This window comes from Nycticebus coucang, chromosome 16 (genome assembly GCF_027406575.1).
Source record: "Nycticebus coucang isolate mNycCou1 chromosome 16, mNycCou1.pri, whole genome shotgun sequence".
Classification (NCBI taxonomy): Eukaryota; Metazoa; Chordata; class Mammalia; order Primates; family Lorisidae; genus Nycticebus; species Nycticebus coucang.
In genome coordinates, this window is record NC_069795.1 from 32431205 (window position 1) to 32450555 (window position 19351).

Sequence of the window (19351 nt, forward strand, 5' to 3'; positions counted from 1 at the left end):
GCCATAAAGTGAGACTCTGTCTGTACAAAAAAAATAAATAAATAAAAAATAAAATCCAAAATGACTTACTTTTCAAAGTTGAAAAGAGAAAAAATGTTAACTACTTCAAGAAAAGTGCAGTCCTACTAAATAAATGAAGTGAAAATTATTCTGTTTTTTTTTAAAAAAAAATTAAGGGTAAGAGTCCAAACAGTGGAGGAGCTGAGAACATAAGCCTAGTAGAAAAACAGCCTTGCTTCAAAGGCCCGATGCTGCATGCTAGTCCTGTGACGGACTGAAAGCCCTGGACATCCTTGAGTCTCTTTTCACATTTATAAAATAGGGCAAATAGTAATAAATTCATAGGATTTTCAGAGGAGTCAGTGCACATACATATGAAACAGTGTTCTATAGGGAACCCGGTAAACTAGGGGAGAAAAATAAACTACAAATGTTGACAATTTCACTTATTAACAAAACTTGTTGAATGCTTTCTGTATACTGCAGCTGCCCTGTTCTAGGTATTGTGAATATAGTAGTAAATATACTAAGGGTTTTCCCCTCATGGAAGTTATATTCTAGTGAGAAAGAGCATATACACAATTAGCCAGTAAATAGAAAAAGTGTAAGAAGTACCGTGGAAAAAAGAAAACAGGATAATGACAAATATTTTTCTCAGGGCCACTCGAGATTACCTCTACTGAGCACAGTTGGCAACTTAATTCATACAAATACATTTGCTGAGGGATCTGATAGACCAGACTTCTTCCAGGTCTGTGAACAAAACGCAGACAAGCCCCCCTCAAGGAGCTTGCTATAGTTGAGAGATAAGAACCAAAATATCTGTACCTGCCCACAGTTTGGAAAATATTTGCCTTCCACACGGTTTATGGCCTATAGTAACACGACTTTATTATTCCATTGTATTTATTAACATAACATTACTGTGGGAAGATACTCTCAGCCAGGCAAATAACTTTACTGTTCATTATAGGAACTTTCTCAAAGACCCATGAACTCTTCAATAGGAAAAATCAATAGACAGTTTACACTCTGAAACTCTTTCATCTCTTTGCCACAAAAGCTGTACCCTGTTTTTGATCCTTATCCGATCCTTAGCAAGCCTCTCCCTTTTCTTGTTCATTGAAATATTGAAATATCCAATTTCAAAATCTCACTAGAATCCAAGCTGCTTTTCCTCTCGCTGAATATCACTACGGTCACCTTACACAGCTGCTGGGGTCAAGATTAGAAAATGACCTTCAGGTGCTCCCCTTGGCCATCTAGTGACCACAGTGATATTCAGCAATCAGGTATGCAGCACTTTTTCTAGGAGAAGTTCGTGAACACGATTGTTAGATCTCATATAATTATTATGTACCCATAGTTTAAAAAATAAAATAAGTTAAAAAAATAATTGCACTTTTAAATATTTGGCAACAGATCTTTAGCATCTATCCCTCTTCCCACTCCAAATACAGACATAGTATTTTTCTTCACATTTCAGTTATATTAATTTAAGAGTGGAAGTGGGTTGTTGTTTTAATGTTTATTAACTTGGTTTGCAGTCCTGAGAGACAGTCTTAATTTCTGCAAAAAGCACTAGATTTGAAGCTGGATCTGTATCCACATTCTATTTATATCTCCCTATTGTGAATTTCAGCAAATTTCCTAGTCTTTCAAAATCTTGGCATTCTCATTTATTAAAAGAGATTAAGACCAGGCATTCCACACCAAGTTGGGCTACAATTCAATTTGATAATATGTTGAAATTATAGCAGGTATGCAATAAATGACTCTTTTTCCCCCCAGTAATCTATTTATTCATGATTTATTTCCTATTCACCAAGGTAGCTATTCCAAATGCCTTTCACTTTCTAAGCCTTTACTGATATGTTACATAATTTTGTCATTTACTTCATTATTGCCTCTCCACTAAAATTACAGAAGCCCAAATAAACACTCTTAGACACAAAAGGAGGAGACATTTTTAGAGATGATTTGTGCACAGCCTTTATAGAGAATAGGTAGATAAGGCATTGAATATGTAATATTGTGAAAAACATAAGGTAGTCTATTAAATAGACATCTCATATCAAAAGTCAGGTTTTGCTAAGCTGGTTTAACAACTGGCCAGTTCCCTATGTTCATAGCTGCCCTAGCCTCGTGGATAAGGCAAATACCAATTTAAGTCATCCCAAATCAGGCTTGTCAGTACCATTCTGGTTGCATAAATTCATTCAATCCTATGAAAGACAAGCCAGCCAGTGTGAGCAGTGCACTAGCAAGGACACACTTCTAGCACAGGAGGCCAGCTACAAAGACCTCAGGAGGACCTGATAGGTATTAGCTCTGAATTCTGAAGCTCCTCAGGGATCACACCCCCCCTGCAGGGGGCCTGAGCCCACATGGATCCTTGTCTGGGCTCTTGCACCTGGTCCCTGTTGGCACTACCAGCCCGGGCTATTCTCAGGCATCAAAGGAGGATGTGAAAGTTTCAAGGAAAGAACTTCAAGGTGCAGGAGACCCTGAGGGGCAGGGCAGGGAAAGGAGGCCTGCTTGCCCAGGTTGCTGTTATTGATTCCTACAACTGAGCATGCCATTAAAATCATTTGAGCTAGTGGCATTTAAAGCTCTTTTTTACTCAAAGTTGAAGAGCTCAGAGCTTTTCCCGAATGGAGGGAGAATTTCTAAAATCTCAGAGATTAATTTATATGGGAGTAAGTGATTGTGCCAAAGATCTGAACTTTGAAAAGTTACCTTAGCTAGTGTTAGCTGCTCTAATAAAGTACTATAGACCTGGTGGCTTATAAATAACAAACATTTATTTCTCACAGTTCTGGAGGCAGGAAGTTGGAGAGCAAGGTGTCACATGGTTGAGTTTTGGTGAGTGCCCCCCTCTATACTTCAGACTGCCAAAATTTTCTTTGTGTTATGGCAAAAAGAAGAAAGAACTCTCTGGAGTTCCTTTCGCAAGGGCACTAATCCCATTCATGGAGGCTCCTCCACCACCACCACCTAGTTACCTCCCAAAGGCCCCCACCTCTTAATACTATCATATCAAGGCTTACAATTTCAACATATAAACTAAGAAAGAAAATAAACAGTCTAGGACAGTACCCAACTTATGTAACTATTACCACATATAAACCCAGTTTAAGGCAATGCGCTTGTGTAAAATGTTACAGGATTTAATTAAATGCATGACTAAACCGAATTTATTTATTTATAAGCATTATCTCATGTGCTACTGTGAAAATGCTACCAATTTTAATTATGATGTAATGCCTCAGTGATAGTCTTGTACCACACACACATTACATTACATTATCCTCAACTGTGCTTGAAAGTTCTTTCACGTTATTCTGAAGGATTTGGTAATTTTACTTCCCTTCACTTGCATTTTGTGTAATGTATGTGAGTGCAGGAATACATACCTTTAGTTATTGTGGACATATTTATTTCTAAGGTACTGTAAAACTTGTTGCTTTACCAGAAAATGCACAGTTGTGGTTATTCTTCTAAGGGTCCAGTTCATATCTCACTGCTGTTTCCATACTTTTTGCTTCTGCTGTTTCAATGTTGATACTGTAACGATTTTCAGAATATGTTAAATGGCAGTTATATTCAACACCTATAATGGCAGCAACTGACATCTGATAAGAACTCTACCATTGTGAAAATACTTAGAATACATGACTCATTTCATATGTGCACATTATGAAAGAAAATTTATCTTAAATTTGAAAAAAGGTAAATTGGCAATTGCTTGATTTTTGACACCCTAAGAATCCTGCTAGTATTAGATGCCTTTGAGGGTTTGCTCTGGCTAACAGTTCCCTGTGAGTTCTGACTCATCTTCATCTTGACACCTTCCCACCTCAATTACCTGCCATATGCACGCCTGCTTTCTACCTTGGTGTCTTCCATTCCCACTTGGTGTTCTCTCTAGTCACTGGGAGTTCAACCCCACCATCAACGTGCACTCAGCAGCGGAGAGACAGTAGCTGACAGTGCTCCAGGCTCCTCTCTTGCAGTGATAGGTTCTGGTAAGCATTCTGTGTCTACATTGACTTTTTCTCTTTTATTCTCCTCCCACTCCCACTTTCTGGGATTCCATCCCAAATAAACCTATGACCAAGTCTTTGTCTCAGACTCTGCTTCTGGGGAAAGACAGACAAGAATAAGTCCACTGTTCAACCCGTATCTTACTCTCCTGGGTGAATGTGAATTATCGAAGAATGGTTTTAATTAATAATTTGGAAATTATAAAGGTGGCAGATTTCATGTAGTCCTACCAATTAGTAGTTATTTAACCTTAAGGACAAACTAGATGTTACGATTCTCTAGCCAGTAGAGATATTATGTCATGCTTGTATTGCCCTAAAGAAAGTTTCCTTACTCAGTAATCATGTTTAACTTCCTTCCACAGCTGCTCTTTGTCTTCCTGCTGTTTCCCTTATTAATGAGGTAAATAAAAGCTTGACACATACTCACTACCGTTTGAATGAGACTTATTTTTATTAACGCTAAGCAATAAAAACAGTATGATGTTGCCTGGCTGAAATTGATTGTGAGATACTGATGACTGTGAGATTCCTTCCAGTTTCAGATATATCATTTGTACTTGAGTTGTAGGTTTAGTAGGTCCAAAACTATTTTTAATACAAATGGGATTGTCCCCAAAATGCAAATTATTAGGCTTTTTCCTCAAAACCGCAGAAGTAGTTCTCACTCCCCACCCCAACCCACACACAGTCCAAATGTGGTGAGCAGATGAAGAGACACAGCAGCATCTTGGGCGGCCCTGAGGCAGGCCCAAGGCTCTCCAGCCCTTGCATGGCACAGAAGAGCACACAAAATTCCCATTTCCTGTTCCCTAAATGCACCCACATTAAAGGATGGATATAGAAGAATCAGGAGATGGTCAATGGATAACAAAGAGCATCAAGATTTAGAAGAAGAGGATATAGAGGAGGAGTCTGACACATGCTGGAAACCCGGCCACAGCAATGCCAGTAGTCCCTGCTCTCTGAACACTCCAATGTTCTACACGTGAAGACAGATTAGAATTTAGATGTCTCCCTGTGGAGAGGGAAAAGAGAGAATCCAGACAATGTCTGAAATGACCATCAAAGCCAGATATGATCGAGTTTGCGTGGAACTAAGATTATACTTTTTGTCCCTAGGCAGAGAACTCAGGTGACATGTCTTTATCCCCGAATTGTGAAATATGTGCTGAAAACGCCATACCACCACTCACTGTGTGACCCCTGAATTCAAAAACAATGAAGCAAACTAAAACACCAAGAATTTATTCCATGATTAGGTATTTCACAGTGAATTTTACTCACCGGAAATGAAAACACCCTCTTCCTTGTATTACACCGATTCTTTGACTTTCATGCAAGTATTAGGAACAAACTATGTATGAAAAGTGGAGATTGCATGTGTAATGAATTTCAGTCCACAAATACAACAATCGCTTGTATTGTTCTGGGAGTTTACAGAGTCCATATCATATACATTAACCTACTATATCATGACAATAGCTCCATGAGGTAGATATTACTGAATTTACAGGTGAAGTACCTGAGACTTAGAGGTTAAGTAACATGTCCAAGGAAACACAGCCATGACAAAACTAGGACTCGAACCCAGGCCCTCTGATATGTATAAAGTGTATGTATATCACATACTGTAAATAAAGAGGGAGAGTAACTTATTTATAGTCGATCAACCAAGGGAAAGAGAAAACTTAAGTCATTAAACATGTCCCTCCAATTTTTTCTTAAAATAGCCTTTGAAAACTCACTTCTTGACCTCTGGACTTGTTCATCTCTAAATAGATGCTGGTGATTACTTCCTTTTTTTTTTTTTTATAAAACTGAAATTCAAACTATACCTCTCTTTTTTAATTCCTTTTTTCAGATTTGCAAAATTTTGAAGAACACAACACTTAGGTAGAAGAATAATACATAGGTCAGAGGGAAAAAAAAGCCTTCATTAGATCCTATTATTCTTGGTACTTCTAAGACATACTGTCCACCTTGCCCATCCAAAATTGAATGCTTGAATATAGTGACTTTAATAAGTAAGAATGTGCAACCTGGTATATGCCAAGTGTTGTTAAAATTTCATATGAATTGGTAACAAAAAAGTAGATTGTAACTGATAAGCATTTTGGATTGACATAGTTTTCTTGTTGACAGAACATAGCTGGCGCATACTGTAAATCAGATTTATCATAGTTGAATACTGATCATTTTAAAAACAGATTAACTGAAATCCAGATACACATAAATAAACAAAAATAGTATACTTTTAATAGGAAAGAGTTACTCTTTGTTCAGATGACTTCTAGATTTTGATGGATCTTACTTCTTTAATTTCAGATGAGTAAATGAGAACTCTTTCTTACAAGTAAAACCTAGTTACTCATAAAACGGAGGATTTTTACTCATCTGATAATATTGAGGTGGAATGTTAAGACAGAACGACTTTGTGATTAAATGGAATAAATTTGATCAGCACACAATGAAAAAAGAAATCAACGCAAGAAAGAAAGATGTATTTGAGAACATTTTTAATAAATAATGTGACAAAATTACTTTTCTGATTATTGGATTTTCAGTATGCAAAATTATGGCTAAAAATAAGAGGTTTCTTACATGAACATAATGAAAACATTAATCACATGGATTGTTCCCTTAGCACTGCACACCCTTTCTATGGAACTTCTCGAATTATCTAAATGAACACATTGAGTTTTTGGTGAACACCAGCCTTTTTTTTGCGGTTCAGTTTTGTTTGGCTTTGTTTTCCAGTGGGGTCAGGCCCGATACCTGTTTATGAATAAATGTACATTTTTTTCTTCAAATAGCACCCATCATTAAGTCAAAGAAATTTATATGACGACGAAAAAGGATCATAAAAATCTACAGTCCGAGGGCATCATTTGGCAATTCGAAGCAAGTAATGCCTCTATTTGAGCTTATGAGGAGATTTTGTGAGTTTTGACATTGGCCACAACAAACTTAAACCTTTTTTCTTTAAGTCCAGGGAAAGCAAGAACCATCGAGCTCGTGGTCCACAATAAAGTATGCACATTACTTCACCATCTGTCATCATTCAAATATTCCAAATACAAACATAGAGCATTAACAAAACAGGTTAAAAACGATTCTCAACATTTTTTTTCAATAAGACAAAAAAGATTAATAGTTACAATGGTTTACAAATAAAGTTTAGTGATTGTGCTTTTAAAACCAAAAAAAAAAAAAAAAGATTAAAAACAGTGCATTACAAAAGCAAAAATCAAATTTCCTTAAGTGGCACTTCTGAAAGTTGAACTGACACTACCAGAAGAAATTTAGGCCAGTTAAGACAGGATGTCCTTCCTCAATTGATCATTAAAAACATCCATTTGCTTGCAATATGTTTTTATATATGTTTTTGATTGAAAAATAAGATAAGGTTTTATTAGGCGTATTCATGACAATGACTAGACAACCAGAGATCCAACTGGCTTAGCCCTACTCATCCAAAAGTATATTTCCAATAAGAATATACTTCAGTGATGGAAATGAAGACAAAATAAAGTACCACCAGGGGTTGCAAAGAATATATATTTACAATGTGTCTACCCCATTCAAATTGTTTGTGGTTTTGCATTTGCTATGCTTTTTTTTTAGTTCTCTCCCAGCAAAGGGTAGCATGAAAGACTGATTTTAAAATCATGTTAAAATGAAATATGTTTTAATTTGCATTAGCAGTTGGTTATAGAAAGATGATGCTTTCAGAGCCCTTGGCATGAGGTTGAATAATCAACTTTGTATTTCTGATCAATATTTTGCTATAAATTAGCTTGGCATATAAGCAGTGCAACGCCATATCTCAGGGGAAAAATGCAAAAGAACTCTTGTTCTTTCGTGCTGGCTGATGACTGCAGCAAGAAGTCAATACACTTTCCTCACTGGAAGTAAGGTGTAATGGTTTGTTCCCACAGCGAGGAGAGCAGGGAGCTGCTTTGTAGAGTTAGAGATCAAACAGCAACAATAAAAACCCAATAAAATTTTCAGAACACTACCCCAGTAAGAGGAATAAAACCGACAATTTGTACACTCTGATTGCACTGAACATCTTATCTGGCGTCACGTGTCATCAGGCAGGAGGCATCTTGACCGATCATTTTCACATTAGACCTCTCGAGCCTCTCTGGTTGTCTTCAGCTTTCAGTTTCCTATAAAAGATGTATTATTTCTTGTCAAATTTGTAAACAAATCTTAAAAGTATTGTCTTTATATGCATTTATTATTTTAATGTGTTTTCCATTTATTCACCGGAAGGTTGGCATGCATTGGAAAATGCTAATTAGTCAACGTTCTTTGTTTTTTTTTTTTTTGTTTGTTTGTTTGCTTTCTCTTCTTTTTTTCTTTTTCTTCTTCTTTTTTTTTTTTTTTTTTTTGTAGAGATAGAGTCTCACTTTATGGCCCTCGGTAGAGTGCCGTGGCCTCACACAGCTCACAGCAACCTCCAATTCCTGGGCTTAAGCGATTCTCTTGTCTCAGCCTCCTGAGTAGCTGGGACTACAGGCGCCTGCCACAACGCCCGGCTATTTTTTGGTTGCAGTTTGGCCGGGGCCGGGCTTGAACCCGCCACCCTCGGTATATGGGGCCGGCGCCCTACCGACTGAGCCACAGGCGCCACCCCCGTTCTTTGGTTTTGATGGCAAATTCAACAGTTCTTTAACACGTCCGTCCAAACTGCTCTTCACAGCACCTCACTGTTATGGGTAGGATGAGGGGCTCTGACAAAGGAGGAGTATGCCGACTTCTCTATTCCCCTCAGCCCCAAATCAACCTTATATCTCTTTTTTTAAATTGGATTTCAATAGTGGAGTTAATAGTAATGATGGTTCCCCATAAATATTCTTTTATTTAAAAAACCAAAAATACTATAAAGATAACTTCCTTAATGTTTGCAGGAGGAAAGCTTTTCTTATTCTAAACCACAAAATCAGAAAATCCTGGGCTTTATAGAACATACATTTAGGCATAATTACTTATAATGTTTTATCTTTTATTATAAGAAAGTTATAATTTAATATTCATTTATCATCTACTTGAGATATAAATATATTTATAAAAAAATCTCCAACTTATTTTTTATTAAAACACAAAGATTGTGAGAAAACATTCTTTTTAAAAAAAGGAGGGGGGGTTTTGTAATATGACTTACTGTCAACTGTATTTTTTCCTGTTATCTATAGATTCTAACAAGGGAGTTCATCTTTGACTCATGAAGTGTTATCTACCTGGGAAGGTCAGTGTCATTAACCAGGTTCATATTTTCAGAAGAGTGAAGGTGAAAGACAGTCAAATCAGACAATTTACCCTGGTGATCACTAGGGTGACAGTTAACAGAGGTTGAAATCTTCACTCGTATCATTTCACTCTGTCACCTTACTGGGATTTTACAGCCTACTGTAACACTGCAAATTATAATATATTTAGATCAATAGTTCTTATTTCCTAACAATGTGTTTTCCACATATATTTCTTACCTGAAAATAAGCAAATGTATATGAGCCCTAGATGCACAAAGAAACTCCTATTAACAGGTAAAATTTTGGAACACATTTTAAGAAAATACTTCAGTTCTCAGAACTTCAGTTTCTGGCTTCGCAGACATCAGGGTACTGAAAATTTTGTGATAAAATAGTAACATTTCTGCATAGTTAGGATATGCCAAACTTTGAGGCTGATTTGACAACTAGAACCTAATATTGGTAACCCTGGGGAAAAATTATAAATACCTCTAATTCTTCATTATTATCTTCTGCTCTCTCGTATCCTCCAAGTACTTGCATTTCTGCAATATTTCTTCGACCTACATTTGCTTGCTCTCTTTGTCTGCTTCCTGATCCTCTTGATGACATTGAGCTTGAGGAACTGGGATCTCTGGGATTATTTGATGTTGGAAAAGTAGGTCTACAGTAAGGTAGAATATCCTCTGTGTAATGAAATATAACAAATACACGTGAACGCCACCACACACTTTCACTATATAAATGCATCATCGGGTGTAACTGTAATTCTGAAAAAGGAAGCATCAGTGATTTTGAGGTATAAATAAAAACACTTTATGAACATAATGAACAATGCAGTGTCTTTTGTAAATCTAAATCAAAATTACAAGTCTTGTTTTCCTAGTAGTAGTTGTTGGGGATTTGGATTGATTCCACTTATATGCTTTTTGTCCATCTCAAATCCATTTGAGACCATTATGTCTTAAAGAGGTGAAACAAAACCTGATGTTAGATCTGGCTTCTAATTCTGTTGCTCATGATATGATCTTGGATTGTTTTAAACTTTAGTTTCCACTTTTCCAAAAAGGTAGTCATAGTATCTGCACCTAACAGGAGCTCCTAGTGCTGATATGAAAACAGATGAGATGGTAAAATCTCTATGTAACCTATAAAGTGTTATTTTAAGGAATTAGTATAAACTAAGCCCAGTGTCCTTTGACTACAAAAAACGAACTAAAACAAGCCTGGGATTACTTCTCAGGACTCCCCTGACCCCCTCAAAACAAACAAACAAAAAAACCCTTCCTTTTATACATCCTAGTTATATTGTTGCATATTCCAAAAAAAAAAAACCAAAACACTCCAGTCAATTGCTGTCTTCTGAAGTTTCACCTCAATGTTGCTTTAAATTTGGAGCTACTTCTGTTGATAAATCATCAGTTGCTCACTTCTTTCCAAAGGCCGTCCGGTCTGTGGTTTGGACACCAAACACATAAAAAACGAACTCTTTGACATGCTTTTTCCCCCTGTCCCCAAAATTTCCTCTACTATCCACATTGTCTGAGTGCAATCTGATTTCTCCTGAAGCTTCCTCTGACATTCTCTCCAGTGGAAGTGTAAAGAGGAAGCCTCGGCTGGAGCCTACCATCACCAGTTCTAAGTCATTGCTCAAAACATTTTCCTTATGTGAAGCTCAAGCCATCTCTACAAAGTCAGTAGAGTCCTCCTTGATGGTATCTTGTTCTTTTAATTACACTCTTCCCAATTTTCACCCCCACCCTATAGGAGCTCCACACTCCACGGTCATGACTGCTCTTGCAACCTCCCTTCTCAGCACTACAATCTCTTGTGACCGTTACCTTTTGCCTCTGTTTTATTAACCTTTTTCTCTCAACTGACTTTTGTTTGTCAAATGACAATATGATAAAATCTGTCTCTTGCTAAACCCTCTCTCCTTAAGCCTGCTCTCTATGAATCAATACCTGTGTTCTCTACTCACTGCTCAGCAATTCCTCTTGAAAAGCAATTTGAATTCAGTATTTGCTAGTCACCACTCCCCTTCACTCTGGACCCCACTGAAAGATACATGTTGATGCCCCATAAGTTTCTACTTCCAGCCCAATTTTATATACATACGTATTTTTTCTGCTCACCACAGGTGATTTTGTCCATCCTTTTCTAGAATATAACTATCATAGAGACAGGTGATCTCATCTGCTTTGTTGCTGATAAACTCCTTCCTACCTTAAGATGAATACAACAGGTCACTAATAAATAGTTTCAAGTGAATAAATGAGTGGTTTTATATACTATTTGCATCACGCTGAATCATTAGTTTGTATTTTCCACTTCTGAACTGTGCCCTGAAATCTTAGGCTCCCACAAACACCCAACCAAACTCCTCCTCTTCAGCACCCCTGAAACTCAGGGTGTTAAACACTGAACTCATCAGCTTACTACCCTGACTTTTCTTCATTCTCTCTTTCTTTAATAACACCTAAGAAAATCACTGTCCATTCGACTGCAAGATGATAGGAAACAGAAATTATTTTAGATTTTTCTGTTCTTTTCAACAACCTTTGACTACACCTCTAGTGTACCCTTTCCACGTATTCAAACATATAACAAGTAAGCTTAATTTTAACTCTAAAAAGCTTCTTAAATTTTCCCAGTCGCCCATCCCACTCCCATAGCTGGTTTGTATTCTCTGTATCTCTTGTCACATATCTTGAGCAAGTTTCTGGGTTATTCGTCTCTAAAACGTCTTTTCTCTGTCACCTTCCTCTTATATCATTTACAAGTTCTTTATGACTACGTCTTCATTTACCTCAAAAGCATCACCTTTGAGTAGCCTTATTAATGAGTAGTATTGACTATCTTACAGTTTCTTCAATGAAACCTCAAACTTTTTGTGCTGACTTCTCCATCTTAACAGTCCATTTTTCTCTCCCAAGCTAAATACCCCCCATCTCTAACACTCAAATGTCAGTTACCTCAGGAAGGATAAGAAATCTTTCTTTTCTTTTTCTTTTCTTTTTTTTTTTTTTTGAGACAGAGCCTCAAGCTGTCACTCACAGCAACCTCCAACTCCAGGGCTCAAGTGATTCTCCTGCCTCCACTTCCCAAGTAGCTGGGACTACAGGCGCCCGCCACAACACCTGGCTATTTTTTGGTTGTAGCCATCATTGTTGTTCGGTGGGCCCAGGCTGGATTCGAACCTGCCAACTCAGGTGTACGTGGCTGGCGCCTTAGCCCCTTGAGCCCAGGTGCCGAGCCAAGAGATCTTTCTTATCTTAACATTGCATCTTCCACAAACATGGGTGAATTGTCTCTCTTTTAGACTCTCAAGTGGCATGGTGCCATGAGAGTTATACTGAATATGAAAATATCTGTGAATTACTATATTATCTGTCTGTATGTCTCTCTCTCTCTGACTACAAGCCCCTTGAGGTCCAGGTTCATGCTTACACATAAATCTCAGAACTTAACACAATGCTTAATAACACAGTAGATGATATGTATGTAAAAATAAATTGAACTACCTGAGGTAAATGCTAGCAGAAAGATCAGACTTTTAAGTGTAAAGGTCCACTCTTCTTAATTAAAAATAACCATTCGTCATGAATGTAAATCAGGACGACTCTTTGATTGTAACTATGTAAATTGAATTATGAAGGTAAAAATTATAGCAATGCATAGGAATGATCATTCAATGGCATATACACATAGGGTTATGATTCAAATAAGAATTTTGAAGAGCAGGACCTATAAAACAATAATTGGTCAACATACCTCGGTGCTCAGCACTTTCTATGAAATAACATTTCTTACTTCTAGGCTAATAGTCTAGTCTTAGTTCTTCAGTTAGAAATATTTTTATAACATAAAGGACAACTTACTAAATTTCTGATGACTGATTTAAAAAAAAAATATCTCTTCATTCTTATTCTGTATACAGCAAGGTCTTTCTAGGTTTATAAAAATTTCTTCCAAGGAATCCCACCTACTTTAGATGAAGTCTTACTTATAAGTAGAAAATTGGTTTAGATCTTCTGGCCAGATAGATGTCAAACAATTTACATCATCACATTCTATTTATGAATCACTATTTGAAACACAGTCACCAAGAGTCAAAAGTTCAGTGCCTGATCAACTTTGGCTTCCCTGATAAAAACAAGCTAATAAGTCTTTCAAACTTTGGATAGCGGTGATGTCACCAGAAACTTTGTGGTCAAAAAATAAAGGTACTCTGTCTGAAATGCACAGCTTTACTTACTATTTCTCTTTTGTGTTCATGCCTGGATTAGTTTAGGAGGCAGTCATAGCACAAAGTCAAATTGCCCTCCATGTTGAAATTACACCTGCCGTGCATCTTACAAAGGTATATGTGAAACTTAGTAAATGTGGAATGTAAATGTCTTAGCACAATAACTAAGAAAATGCCAGGAAGGCTATGTTAACCAGAGTGATGAAAATGTGTCAAGTGGTGTATGAGACTAGTGCATGGTGCCCCATGATCGCATTAATGTACACAGCTATGATTTAATAAAAAAAAAAAAAGGAAGTGAGCTAATGACCAGATGTCCATAAAAATTAGCATAATACATTGATGCCACACCTTTTCAAAATCTCTCTCGTACAGTGACGTGCCCTGTAACTTTCTACACTGCATTCCCTCACCACTCTTGCCTGACCTCCTCCCCCAACTACCATCCTTTCTTCGTATCTCTCTCTTCTTAAATGGTTTCCTCTTGTAACTCTAAAATTTAACTCTAATTTTAAACTTTAAAATTCCCTATCCTGAAAATTTTCTACTGATTTGACCTTCCTGTCAGAGAGTCTATCCCAACCTCTCATTCTCATCCCAACCTTCTGAAAAGAGCTTATGGTCATCCTCTCCCTTTCAAAATTTCTGTTCATTTTCCCATCCCTCTACAATCTGGCATCTACTCAGACTACTGTACCAAAACCAGTTCATGGAATACACAAACCACCCACAAACAACGTAATGTAAAATCTTTCCCCCCCCCCCCGAGTTTACCTCCAATTTTCACTGCTGTGTCATTTTATATATCTTCCCATGTAAAATTTTTCCACTCCATTTCTTCTAGAATACTTAATATTTTCAATAACTTGCATATCTTGATTACTATTGGGGCCAGGCAATCTCAGTTTCCTTGGTAGAAAGTTCACTGTCTGCTGTCCTCGAAGTAAAACCGCCCATGACCAGACCTGTGCTGGAGCGGGCTCAGCATTTTACTAGAGTCTACTATACGCATCTCTTCCTACTTGCACATTCGCTGACTTCACATTGGTAGCTGCAAAGTAGCCATTTGGGGAGTATTTACACAACAGAAGTAAGCATGTGTCTACAAATTAGGGTTTTGTTTTCTTTCCCTCCCAGAGAACTGATTGCTAAACATTTACCAGCATATCAGTGCTGAGATTTTAGCCTTTGCAATTCCCACAACTACCCCGTCGGTGTTGTAGGTTTTAAAAAGCACACTGTAATTACATTCCTTCTTTATCCTGTTCTTCAAGGCTGGTTCTCTAAATTCTTATTAATTTTCAATATATCTATGTTCTTGTCAGTATATTAATTCATTCAAAGTTAAAATTATTTTCTTCGTGACATTTAGCTTTTTCTCCCTTTTTTTTTCTACATAGGGTAATGGGTTAATTGTGTTCTACTAGTCGTACAGGATCACCTCAACATTGGAAGAATCTTCTTTTGTTTGCTCATTATTTCAACTTGCCTTTCTACATTCAGTTAGTTCCTGAGTCCTATTGGGCCTATCTCTGAAGCACCTGTGCACGCCGTTCTCTCCTTCCCATCTACACTATTTTAATCGAATGTTTTCATATTTTATTCCTAGATTGTTACTGGAATGTTCTGACATTTTCAACAACCTGACTCTGGTCTCTTCCTCTACTCTGCAGTACTGTCAGTTACTTTTCTGAACACAAAACTGATTACAGAATTTCTCACTCCAAATTCTTTGCTGCCCATATCATAAATTTTAATGCATTGGAATAAATGAATTGTTTTAGAAGTTATTTGTGTAACCCCCTGTCTCCTCCATCACAGAGCAAAATTCTCAATCTGACCACCTTTCCTGTGGTGTACAGGGCCTAACTGTGCCTTGGCAAACGTATGTTCTATCTAGTTTACTTGCAGCTTGACAAAATTAGTACCTTGGATGAGATGAGCCTTTGCTGGTGGAAGGTCTCGTTTCGCTGCCTTGTTTCCTCGTCCTTTCGCATCATTTTGCTGTTCCTGTGCTTCTCTGGGATCACCTGGATTTGTTCGCATTTCAGCAACTTGTCTTCCATCCAATACTTCTCTCCCTTTGTAACTGCCTCCTTTTCTGTCTGATGATCTGTCTGTTCTTGTTTCTACAGGAGGGAGTTTTGGCACCATCACAGGACGTACCTCCAGCTGTGCCTTGGACTGAACAGTGGGTGACTTTATGGCAGGCGGTGGTACGGGCGGAGGCGGCAGATCTAAAAAGAAGTATTTAAAAGACTATAAAAGTCTGCCTCTTACACAATCTTCAAATATTAGGTTTACTATGGAAGTCACATTCAGTAGTGAGCTTCTGTACCTTAAAGAGCTAGAACAACCGAAGGCAGCCAAGGAAGAAGAAAAGCAGCTGTGTTAGGGGCTCTCTCGTTTAGCACAGAAGTACCGGACAGTAGAGTTGGGACCTTAACTGATTGCCCCATTGCTGGGATAGCTAATACTGGGCACATGTATGGTAACTTCCACTCCCCCCACCCTGGAGACCTTCCAATTGGTTTCAGCATAACATTGTTGGTCCCAGATGTACACCCTTCCTCCCTCAGCAACCACTTCAAGTTGATTGAGGTTAGCACTTGAGTTGAGACCTATTTGCTATCTCTAATCTAACCTAATCCCCTTCTCATTTTGTAGATAAGGAAACTCAAACACTAGACCATAAGCTATTGTCCAATCTCAAAGCTAATTATAATAAGAATCTGGGCTAATGCCCTTAGATTCACAATTTCTGGGTCAGTGTTCTTCATGCTACTCCATCAATCAAATATTTATAATCTATCATTCATTGATAAGATCCCTTCACTCCATATGTCTACCCAGAGGCTTTAAACCAGATAATCACTGGTATAAATATAAATTAATTTCTTTTATACATATATGTTACAGTTATAGCCACATAGTAAGTAATAAAACATGTAGTTTAATTTCTTGTATCAGATATACTTAAGAGTGAAAGTAGGCACACAACTTGCTACCTAGAAAATCTATTTCCGTTAGGCAGTGTTATCTTTTAAAATGACTCTAAATATACTCCAGGGAGAAAAGAAGTCTATATCCTAATAATATTTGGTAAGTTAGTAGGAGAATATGAACAGAGGCTAAGTTTATGCGTTACGGCTACAGTATGGAGGATGTGTTAAAAGGAAAAGCTTTGCTCCACCAGATTAAATGGTCACTGTAATAGCTCACATAATCAATGACAAGGCATTCAGTGGTATTTGTGCCTGCTCAGATGGGTAGTGGAAGAGGTGCTTGAGAGAGTTAAGGGGGAAAAAATCAATATTATTTAATGATCAATGGAATATAGTATGAAAGAAAGACTCTAAGATGACTTTCAGGATTTGGGTCATAGTTGACTAAGAGAATGGGGATAACACCACTGAAGGTAGGGACTACAGAAATGAGAAAGAGATGTACTGGTAAAGGGGATATGAGCTCAGTTTCAGAAAAGTGAGTAAGAAGAGCCTTTGGAATATGCAAAGAGGAGATGTTCAACAGGTAATCGTATGGAAAGCCTGCACTTCAAGAGAGGCCAAAACCAGAGAGATGTGGGAATGATCAGCACAGCTGTATTTTTAGTCATGCCTTTAGAAATGGTAATGTTTTCACATTTAGACAATAATATCTAGAATAAATCAACTAAAAAATCATATGCAATTTTTAGATATTAAATGTTTAGTATTTATAAAATTAGCCTCATGATTTTCAATTAAAAAATATGTAAACATGGTAAAAATTTCAAAAGTACACAATAGTTTAAACTTGAAAGGACAACCTCTTCTATCTTATTTCCATTTCAAATTCTCAATATTTGATTTTGCAGAGGTTTGAATAATTTTATAGAGTTTATCCCTCAAATTATTTATAAAGTCCTTGACTCATGTTAAGGACTATGTAAAATGGACACATCTGGGATTTTATGTAGTGCCTGTCTGCCCATCTGTATGTGGTGGCCTGAAGAAAGTACCATATACAAATACGGTATTGACGTGAGTGGGGGTGGACTTTTCAATTAGCTCTTTGGCTATATCTATTTCCGTATGTGTATATACCGCTTTCCCTCTTTTTTTGAAAAGTTTGCATAATGTTCTGTTCTATGAATACCTTTATTTATTTAGACAATCCTGATAGTTTATTTCCAGATATTTTACTATAATAGAAGATGGGCTTCTATCATTTACATATACCATAATGAGAAACTCTTAAATAAATATTATAATAGTGTTTTGAAGATTTTTACTATAAAAACAAATTAAAGGTCCTAAGAAACATCAGCTTTAGCCTAGCATTTCTCATTCTTTCATATATATATGTATATTTTTTAAATGAATGAAGCCTTTTCATGTTCCACAAATAGAAATATTTTGAAACTAATTTTCCTTTGACATTATATGCTAAAGCTGAGGCATTAGAATTCCTTATATTAGTCTTTGAAAGCAGAGGGCTTGAGTTGCCATCTTATTACCAGCTATTTTACTTAGGAACCTATTACAAAAAGTGACATTGTTTTTTTTTGGGGGGGAGGGTTGGTGGTTTTCATGGCTTACCATGTTCTAGTATCATATAAATAGACGATGTTTTAGCTAAAATGATGGCCAAAGTACAGCCAACAATACCAATTTCCTCATGATTCTACAAAATCAAGTTTTTTTGTCTTGTGACACAGATTGCCATTGTCACTAGTGAATGATTTTCCTTTCTTTGCAACTTTAATAGACTTTTCAAAAACAATACATAAAAATAAGTACTGTGATGAGAGTCATCCATCATCAGATACTTATTTATTAAAGATAAGAAAAAAGAGTTAGAAAACTGGCTGTACTGAGTAGGCTAAAGGCAAAAGACAGACCTAATGCAGAGTGATTCTACACTGAGACTGTGTCTGGGACTGGCTGTAAGAGGAAGAGGAAAGTCTAATTCAGAACATACCAGGAAGCAGAGAGAGTGAGTGACTATAGGCTCATTTCGGCACTATCTGTTTGCTATAAACTTAAATGGGATTGCAAACACAGGTTATCAGGAAGCTGATGACTGCCACTACCATCATAAACTGTCTGGGCTTATCAGATATCAGGGTTGATAAGCACCACTATTACAAGATCATATAATGTCTTGGGAATAAATGATTCTTGAAACAAAATCTATTAGATAGACAAAATCTATTCTAGATAGGTGAGGTGCTATCTACAACACAGATGTACAGGAGAAGAGAACACATGGTGTTAATGATTTTAAGAATTCTACGCTCCTAAATGTAATTGTCACTGCACTTAATTGACAATTAGGGGTTAATGATGCCAGGTTTAATTTATTATGTAAATGGATTGACAAATTTTTTTCTTAAGTGTTACTATAAAATGATTACCAGGCCAAACTCAGGATTACTGTAGAATTATACAATTCTGTATTTCACATAGTGATAAACAGTCCTTTCACTCAATTCATACCAGGAGGAGTACAAATTAGATTTGACAAATGGGACTGTGGATCTTTTTATATAGACTTTATATAGTCATATTAACACCCACTCTTTAATAAGACTTTAATAATTTTATTTATTAATAATATATATAACAATATTTATTAATAATAAATAATAATTAAAAATAATTATGATGCATGTAAAGTAACACATCAGAACACATGCACTCAGACAATTCTTCCAGCATTAACTAGATATAGAGATTTAGTACTCTATTTACTTAACGTTTTAAAGTCCTAAGACCTTGTAATTAATGATACATCAAATCAAAATAACATCA

General features: G+C 36.7%; 1 protein-coding gene across 8 annotated transcripts in view; it reads right to left on the minus strand.

Moving 5' to 3' along the window:
• Window positions 1–6548: 6548 nt before the first annotated feature.
• The window catches only part of ROBO1 (roundabout guidance receptor 1), a 1140930-nt gene continuing 1128127 nt past the window's right edge, over window positions 6549–19351 (minus strand). For all 8 annotated transcript variants that reach the window (XM_053565205.1, XM_053565202.1, XM_053565204.1 and 5 more), the window contains 3 exons: window positions 15485–15793; window positions 9797–9993; window positions 6549–8221 (listed from right to left, as the gene is read on the minus strand). In XM_053565205.1, coding sequence (XP_053421180.1) covers window positions 8207–8221; window positions 9797–9993; window positions 15485–15793 — 521 coding nt within the window. In that variant the 3' untranslated portion in view covers window positions 6549–8206. The remainder of the gene's footprint in view (window positions 8222–9796; window positions 9994–15484; window positions 15794–19351) is intronic.